Here is a 9,914-nt window from a genome sequence, read left to right on the forward strand (position 1 = left end):
AAGATTCGCCCCAAGTAGGAATCGAACTTGAGTCCAACTGCGAAGCGCCTAACCGCTACACCACAGACGCCGATGCATGAGTGTCGGAAATCGATATGTGTAAAGAAAACATTAGGAAGGGGGGCATTAGGTGTGTGGGAAGGTACCACAGAGTGGGCGAGGCGTTTACTTAGCTGGAATCAAGCTGGGCGGTAGTGTGTACCTATTGGAATGACCCTGTTGCGACCTATTTGTTATGGAATATCCAAGACCACACATTCTGACGAATTTCCGGTTTTCTATGGAGGGTGCCATTTAGCCAAATAAAGTGCAAAGAGAGGAGGGTGCCACTTGCACGTGATTACAGCGAGGGTTTGCTGAATTGGGAGTGTATGGCGAGTTTTTCGGGGATCTTTTCCGCATAACTTGGTTCTTTATTGTTTTGTTTGGGGGTTTTTTTCAATGTAGGAGGTATACAACCCCATGCTATGTCGATGACAGCCTATTCCGATGTGATGAGGTGGTGATTTCAAAACAGAAAGCATTTGCAAAAATCCGAAAATGGCCACTTTTGGTCAACATGGAAATTGGTCATCTAAAACAGATGGACGTCTTGGACGGTGCCATTATAATAAGATAGAAATAACTCAAGAAAAAGGGGTGGGGTGACGTTTTTACTGGTAATTATCTTGGACAGGAGTTAGATTGCATTCATTCTATCATTAAAATTTGATACAACAGACTATGTCATTGATCATATATGTAGTGTCTACGATTACTGTATAACCATATCGTTGCTGGTGGAAATTGTCTTTTCTTTGCAGAATCTCCCTTCAGCACCTCCCTAGTGTCGTAGCCCTAGTGTCGTCGTGACATAGATACATACTCATCACTTGTTGTTCACGGAAATTGCTTTTTTGTGTGCAGATTCTGCCTTCACCAGCGCCCTAGTGTCGTAGCCCTAGTGTCGTCGTGACATACTCATTACTTGTTGTAACTGACGAAAATTGCTTTTCTATTGCAGAATCTGCCTTCACCAGCGTCCTAGTAAAGTGCCGCAGTGACGTACCCTCACATTGTTGCTTCTGACGTTTCATCGCGGAGATGAGGAGCCCTAAATCTATCTTGCTGTTGGGGGCGGTTTTCCTGACTGGTCTCATTCTTCTGTTTAAGGCTCAAGGTGAGTGTGGGGGGGGGGGGGGGGTGGAGTTGGGGAAGGAGGGGAGAGAGGGGAGGGTGGAGAGGGAAGGGGAGAGGTTTCTTTTTTGGAGGTAAGTATTTTACAGCTTATGACGAATATTCGAAAACGACAGGCAAATTTCTTCGGACACACAATGCGGAAAGATGCATTGGAGAATGTTGTAACAACATGAACGTTTGATGGAAAGAGAAGCAGAGGGAGACAGAGGGAAAAGATACTGGACAAGATGACAACATGGCTGGGAGCAGCAAGAACAACAGACACCATTGCTGCAACGCAAGACAGAGGGAAGTGGAGGTCCATGATCGCCCACTCCAGTCGGCAAGGCATCGGATGATTCTGATAATTTTACGGCATTTGCAACTGCATAAGGTCATATGAGAATGCGGGACACACCAAACACTTTCAGTTGGTCGAAAACATTTAATTTTTGCCCGGGTGGCGACCGAAGCCTACCCTTATCCATTTTGGACCACCAAGGGATCATTAATTGGGCGACTTGTACATGGGACCTCCGAGTTGTTTTGCCCTTGTCCGAGAAGCCTATGTGTAGATCTTACCTACCATAAGATCAAGGGTGAGGCTGAAAGACAGCAGTAAAAATGAGCCAAACGAGAAGCAGTAGAAACGGTGTAGAAAAAGTCAGGAGCTCTGAGGAGGGGGCAAAAGAGGTGAGGGGAGGGGGGGGGGCAGAAAATGGAGACGAAAGCAAACGACAGAACATTGTTGGAAGGCAGGAAAGGGTGTGAAAGGAGAAGAACATTTTCCAACGCTATGAGGATTCGAACCCGGCACCTATTGAATGAGAGGCGAACATCTTAACCTCTAGGCCACGAGAGCCCCCAGGGGAGATAGAGTGATCGGATCAATCATAGACTTGTACAATAATACCCTAGACAGTGCTCTGTGACATAAAATGTTCGCTGTATAGTGGAGTGTACCATTTGACAAAGTTTTGAGCTAAGTGACAATAAAGAATAGCACTATCTGTGTAGCGCAAATTCCCGTTTATACCTGGGAAAAACAGGGGGTGGGGGAGGGAGATGCGTCCTCTTTAGACTACAGCGAGACTGTTACTTTGTCCTTTATTCTTTCATGTGGGCTCTTGCGATAAGAGGAGCATGTTTGTCGTCTTCTTTCAAAGCTACGGTATCTGCTATATTGGTAGGGTTGTGTGGTTCGTAATCAAGCGATCATAGATCCAACTCCCCGTCAGGGGCCGGACGTTGTGTCCTAAGAAAAGAACACTTTACACGAATGTTCCTCTCTTTACCCAAGTGGGAAAGGGTACCCGGATGTAGACAGCGAACGTTCTTATCAATTTATTAGCGTTTGAGCACACAATTGTCTGCTATCACTACATGGTTTCCGGGAAGCCGAAAATGTTTCTTAGTGCTCGGAGATCTACTGATGTTTAGATTTTAGTACGGTTTTACGGTACTCGCAACTGCACAAGGTCATATGAGCGCCAATGGGTGGATGTCAACAGAGAAATCCAAACAGGGAACCAGGTTTACTCTGCTCACCTCTTTAGCCTCAACAGCACAAAGTCTGCTTCGACTATCAAGGCACCTCGGTAATAGCACTTCACAAGAGAGTGAAAAACGTACAAAAGAAATAGAGCGAAAATGACGATACATCTCCCAGTATGTTTTTCCGGCACAGTATGAGCATGACATTGATTAATCAGCTCATTTACAATTCTACGGTGCATAAGAACATTTTAATATCCCCTTTTGAGAATAGCCTTAATGGCATCGATAAACCAGCCCCATTACAATTCTACTGTGTATTGGAACATTTTAACATCCCCTTTTGGGAATGGCCAAAAGACAACTTCAGTCGGTAGTCAGTAGCACTGCCCTGGGTTTTTCGTTGTTGTTGTTGTTGTTTGTTTTTTTTGTTGTTGTTGTTTTGTTTTGTTTTTTGTTTTTTGTTTTTTGTTTTTTTTGGGGGGGTCTACTGGTGTAAAAATACACACAACACCTGATGTAGAAGGCATAGAGCAGACATGGGCTGAGTACAGCCCGCGGGCCAGATTAGGCCAGCTCCGGGGGACTCTCGTGGTATAGAGGTTGCGGTGTTCGCTTCTCGTTCAATAGGTCCAAGGTTCGAAACCTGACAGGGACGAAACATTTTCCTATCTAAAATGTTCTCCTTTCACCTCCTCCCCTGCTCTGTAACCATGTTCTGTCGTCTGCTTTCATCTCTACTTTCTGCCACCTCGCCCTCCTGGGCTCCTGACTCTTTCTGCAGCCTTTCTACAACTACTCCTTGGCTCCTCCTTACTGCTATCTTTCTGCCACACCCCAGCTATCATGGTAGGTAAGATCTACACCTCGTCTTCTCGGATAAGGGCGAAAAATGTCGGAAGTCCCGTGAGCAAGTTGGTGGTCCTAAAATCGATCAAAAGTATGTTTCGGCCAAAAGCTGTCATAAATTAAAAGTTCCTACCAAACTTCCCCGCGCGCTCATATGACCGTGTACTTTTGTGAGCACCTTAAAACACTAACGGTACTGAAAAGAACAACAAAAAGCACACACACACACACACACACACACACACACACACACACACACACACACACTCACACAATCCGGCCCGCAAGCAAGTTCAGTCCTACTCCGACTATGCCCTGTAATGGATAACATGTAATGAATGTGTGTGCGATGAGCAGAAGACTAATAAAACGAAAACTGTCAAAATTAATCATGTCCAACTCAGCTGGAAGCGAGAGATCTATTATTTTATCTCGTGAAATGCTCGTGAATGCTATAGTGCTACTTTATCGTTTTATAGAATCTGGGTAATCCAATTTTCTCTTGTTTTATGATTATCGTTACTATTATTATTATTTCTATTATTATTATTACTATTATTATTATTACTATTTTTATTTTTCTATTTTTTATTATCATTATTATTATTACTATTATTATTATTATTATATTATTATTATTACTATTATTATTATTACTATTATGATTATTACTATAATGATGATGATGATGATGATGATGATGATGATGATGATGATGATGATGATGATGATGAAATAATAATAATAATCATCATCATCATCATCATCATCATCATTATTATTACTATTATTATTATTATCATTATTTTTCTTTTTAATTTTCAATATAATTTTTTTTTAAATTGTCATTATTGCTATTGATATAACTTATTATTATTATCATCATTGTTGTTGTTATTGTTATTGTTATTTTTGTTGTATTGTTATTATTATAGTTATTATAATTATATTATCATCATTATTATCATTGTAATCATTATCCTCATTATCATTATTATCGTTATTGATAAAATATTACTTCTCCCGCCCTCCACAGAGGAACGAGGATTACGCTTCGAGTCTGAGAACCAGCTCCATGACGAAGCTCTTAGCTCTAGACTGGAAGAGTTGAGGAAGCTGGAGGCCCTGCTCAAACCTTTGCCCGAGGGTGACATCAGACAGACAGAGTCAAATGGAAAGGTGGCAGAAACCCGTCCGAAACCGTCGGATGAGTTGGAGGAAAAGGATTCGACGCCAGGTGAGGGGGAACAGGACATAACAGAAAATGTTCCCGTGGATGAGATCTCTGAGTTGGATCAAGCAGGTGAGATGTGGATGTAATTGTTTGTCTGTCTGGCTGGCTGGGTGTCTCTATCTATCTATCTATCTATCTATCTATCTATCTATCTATCTATCTATCTATCTATCTATCTATCTATCTATCTATCTATCTCTTTCTCTCTCTCTCTCTCTCTCTCTCTCTCTCTCTCTCTCTCTCTCTCTCTCTGTAAGTGTCTGTGTGTGCAAAAGAAAAAGGTGGGAGGTATGGGTGTGTGTATGCGTGCCTGCGTGCGTACGTGCGTGCGTGCATGCGTGAGTGCGGGCGTGTCGTTGTAAAAAGAATCTAGCATCCTACTAGACAAAATGGGTCGTTTCAATTCCGTGGGTCAGAGGTTAAACTACATAGAAAAGGAAACACAAAGTTAAACGAACATTATTGTGTCGATGCGCTTCTCATCCCTCAAGCGAAAAGTTGATGTTCGTCGGCGTCTTTGATGTGGTTTGCTCATTCCTTCCTGTTTAACATCTATCTCTTTATCTTTTCTGTTCCTTTCTTGGTGTGCTGCTTTCTAACAACACCTCTAATCTATGACGTATTTATGACCTATTTGTATTGTAAGCCGCTACCCTAAAATTACAAAATTCCATCTGTCCAGTAGATATCTACCTAGTTTTGAGAAAAAAAGAATTAGGAAAAAATCTGAGCTTCGCAACGTGTCAAGGTTTTTCAAATACAATTCTTGGAGTATTTTGACTCTAAATGTGAGGCAACGTGGTGGAATCAGGCTCTCGTCAAAACAATCAAAGTGAAGAAACTTGCATGTTTCTACAGGTTTGTGAATTTTTATCAAATTTTTGTTTTTTGGCTAGACACCTTTCATGCCCATTAAAGAACTAATTTCTGTGTGGATTTTTCTGAAAAATGTTGATTAAAGGCACAAGAAATTTAAATTTTCAGTTACCACGGACTCTTAAGGTAAGGAAATAACTAATCTTTGGCGGCCATTTTCTCACTAATTTTACCTCTGAAAACAGGTGACCCCCACCTCTTTTATTTGCCAATATCTCGACTTGTATTCAAATTGGACATTTTTTAAATCCAAATAAAGACAAGTGAACAAGCTTTAAGATGATATGAATAACTCTACAAGCCCAAAAATTCCACCACGCTGCCTCACATATAGTCTTACGATTAATGTAGAGCAGATAGAACATTTGGCTTTTGACCTCATGGTCTACGTTACTCAAATCGGCCAAACAATACCATATAGAACTTCTAAATTAATTCTAAGGTAACGAAGTGCCGTAAAACTCTCACTAAAAATCTAAACTCCCGAAAATTCCCTCGGACTCCCCCCCCCCCCCCCAAATCGCCTCCCACCCCCACCAACAGAGAGCCGGGTCCTCCAGAAGGTGGTGATCCTGACCTACATGCGGAGCGGATCCACGTTCACCGGGAACCTGTTCGAGAGCCACGAGGACGCCTTCTACGTGTACGAGCCGCTGTGGAGACTGCAGAAGAAACACTTCGCTCACGATGAAGTCATGTACTTCCGGAAACCCAACATCAAGTGAGTGATTGATGGTGGAAAAAAAATTGTGAAATGGTATGAGTTTAACCTCCCTGTCAACACTATTAGCTTATTTAAGGGGCGGGACCTCCTAGTTTAACGCCCGTCTCCGATAGGACCGAGCCAAGTGGGACGTTCGTGTAAAATGCCTTTCCCATTGACACAACGTCGGACCGAGCTGAGGCTCGAACCCCCGAACCCGCAATCTCACGATTACGAGTCCGGTAGCCTAACCACTAGGCTACCAAATGATGGTGTACTGTTGAAATGATAATGTCAATGACCAGTTCTTGTCATAGGTCATAGACTTGAACTATAATATCCGTGGTCTCTGAGTGCCATAGACTTGGAAAATAATATATCCTTGTCCAGTGGTTGTCATAGACTAGAAGTATAATATCTTAGACCAGTGCTTACCATGCCATAGAGTTGGAATGATACCCTTGACCAGTATTTATCATAGAATTGAGCTACAATATCCGTTGTCTCTGACTGCCGTAGACTTTGACTAAAATATCCTAGTCTATAGCGATTTCTTGTTTGTTTGTTTGAGCACAGCAAAGCAATAATAAACAATAATTGTCATAATTTAGTGCTGGGAAAAAATAAGACGGACAGACAGAAACAACAGAGGGGAAGTATCGAAGTAGGACCTACCAGTGGTGCCCTCCAGCCTCCCACCCAGTGATTTCCATAGACTAGAAATTGAATATCTTAGACCAGTGCTTACTATGCTAAAGAGTTATGATAATACCCCTTTAGTTCTAGTCAGGTTTTACGGTCCTCACAACTGCATAAGATTATTTAAACGCCATGGGGTCGATGTCAACAGAGAAGTCCACACGGGGAATCATGCTTACTCTGCTCACCTCTCTAGCCTCAACAGCACAAAGTCTGCTTCGACTATCAAGGCACACCCGGAAATGGCAGTTCACAAGAGAGTGACAAACATACAAAAGAAGTAGAGAAAAATGTCGATAGTAAGGATGAGGAAAGAAAAAGCAGCAGTTCCCCCTATGTTGTTCCGGCACAGCATGAACATGACATTGGTTGATAAATCAGCCCATTTACAATTCTACTGTGCATAAAAGGACATGTTAATATCCTCTCTTTGGTGAAAGACATTTTAGTCAGTAGCACGTTACTGCCCTTGGGAGGGGGAGGGGGGGATAATACCCTTGACCAGAGCTTCAATAGACCTGAATTATTATTAGATCATATTATCATAGACCAATCTTATTTATCTTTTATCAATTACCTTTCCAACCTGGAAGGTATTGCCTACTATTGGGCGATTTTGGAAATTTTGATGGACGGCGGAGACCATCCGGGCAGTGGCGGGTAGAACTGAATACTCCGCTTGGAAAAACATATAGATGGCCGGTGTAAAAATCTCAGCCTCTCAATGTGGCTTAAGTGGGTGTTGGTTTTTTTACTTAACGTTTGACAAGAACAGTCTCTCTATACAAAAATATAAAGCAAAAAAAACAAAAAACAAAATAAAAAAATAAAAAACTTCGGTGCAAAGCGTGTGTACCACGACAATGTGTGGTGGAATTAAGGGCTAAATGCCAGTCCCACTTTTGTCGAGTACGTGCTTCACCATCCCCACCTGTCCCTCATTTCCCAAAAGTGGAGTCAAAACAAAAGGTGTGTCCCATAGTGAACCAGAATTACGCTAAAAAGCACGGTTAAGGTTTATGTTAATTATAATGTCATAAGAATTTCGGACTCGCATATATTCTCTGTTGTGTGCAATGTCATGCATACTGAATCAAAGTCCATCAAAATAATTGGACTGTTTCAATACTTCGCCAACCAATATGCGGAAGTACAGGTTTCCAGTACGTCGGGGGTCTAAATTTGATTGTTCATGAGATACCTTCTGAAACTAACCGTTAACGTTCAATATGACATCACTGTTTATTATTTCAAGAAACAAAGATTGTTTGTGTTTGCTTTCCTTGGGTGTTGTTGTAGCTTTTGTTGATGATGGGTTGTTTTGTTTGGTTTTTTTTGGGGGGGAGGGGGGGGTTCGTTCTGGAGAAAACCAGATAGAATTCTCAAAAGAAAACATTAGTATATACGATATCTTTATGCGCAAAACTGGATAAAACTCCACCCTCCCCCCCAAAAAAAGAAAGAAAAGCAACAAAACAAACCACACACACACAGGAATCGAGCTCGAATCTTCCCAGGGCGACGGCGAAGAGCCTGACCGCTCCGCCACTGACGCCGGTACTCCATCAGTTGCAACAACATTTCTGTCTCCGCGATCCGTTCCTGACGTCCTACACGTCTACACAGCTCGCTACACCTCACCCTGACATAGTGTTATACCATGTTTGTTCATTGCCTCTCATCCATTATTTTACATAGCCCTCATTCATGGCCATTCCCTCGAATAAAAATATAAATTACATTCTGGAGACAAAGCGTCGGCAAGCTGATAAAGTGTACCAAATCCCCCCCCCCCAAAAAAAAACAACAACAAAAACCTCAACAAAATATTTCAAAAATAGATTTTTTTAAACAACAAAAGCAAAACTAAAAATAAACAGGGGAAAGACCCCACTAACAAACAAAACAAGCAAAAAACAACAACAAAAATATAAAACAGGAGACTGAAAACTTTAAAATTTTGACAAGATATTTCTTGAGCACAGCATGCAACATATTATACCACCGATGACGAAACTAGATGATCAGAGGGACATGACTGTAAATTCTATCCGGTAAAGCATCGGAAATGAACCCCCAACCACTTAGTTTTTCCCCCAGCTGACGCTGTAATAAACCACAGGATGAAAACCACGGACAATCTAATCTCCACGTTGGGAACGTGTTGTTTATGGAGTGTTTCGGTCAGTAAAAATAATAATGAGGCTTCTGAGGCTTGGGTTCGATCCTTTGTTTGGGGACATGTTGTTTTATTGAGTGTTTCTGTTAGAATAATTAATGTTGAGGACTTGAAGATTTGAGTTCGATTCTTTGTTGGGCCGATTTTGTTTTATTGGGTGTCTCTATCGGTAACATGCTGAGAGTTTGGAGGTCTGAGTTTGGTTCTTTGCTGGGGACAAGTTGTTTTATCGAGTATTTCTGTCAAGTAAATGTTGAAGATTTGAATCCTTCAGTCCGATCCTTTTTTGGGGAAGATTATATTTTAAAATTTTTACGGTGCTCGCAACTGCATAAAGTCACATGAGCGCGCGGTACACACCAAACATTTACAGTTGGTAAGAATTTTTTAATTTTGTCTTGGTGGCGCCGAAGCCTATTATCTTATCTTTGGACCACGAAGGGATCTTTAACGTGTGCAGCTTTCACGCGGGACCTCCGAGATTTTTCGCCCTTGTCCGAGAAGGCTAGGTGTAGATCTTTCCTACCAGAAGATCAGGGGTGTGGCTGAAAGACAGCAGTAAGAAGGAGCCACGGAGTAGCAGTAGAAAGGCTGCAGAAAAAAACCCAAGACAGAGCCCAAGGGAGGGGGCAAAGGTGAGGGGATGGGGACAGAAAGTGGAGACGAAAGCAGACGACAGAACATTGCAATAGAGCAGGAAAGGAGGTGAAAGGAGAACACAT

General features: G+C 41.9%; 1 protein-coding gene across 1 annotated transcript in view; it reads left to right on the forward strand.

The window, feature by feature from the left end:
* Positions 1–1,003: 1,003 nt before the first annotated feature.
* The window catches only part of LOC101863233 (carbohydrate sulfotransferase 4), a gene marked incomplete at both ends in the record, with an annotated part of 14,046 nt that continues 5,135 nt past the window's right edge, over positions 1,004–9,914 (forward strand). The window contains 3 exon segments of the mRNA XM_013090652.1: positions 1,004–1,159; positions 4,538–4,804; positions 6,155–6,332. Coding sequence (XP_012946106.1) covers positions 1,084–1,159; positions 4,538–4,804; positions 6,155–6,332 — 521 coding nt within the window.

Source organism: Aplysia californica, unplaced genomic scaffold (assembly GCF_000002075.1).
Source record: "Aplysia californica isolate F4 #8 unplaced genomic scaffold, AplCal3.0 scaffold01392, whole genome shotgun sequence".
NCBI classification, from domain to species: Eukaryota; Metazoa; Mollusca; class Gastropoda; order Aplysiida; family Aplysiidae; genus Aplysia; species Aplysia californica.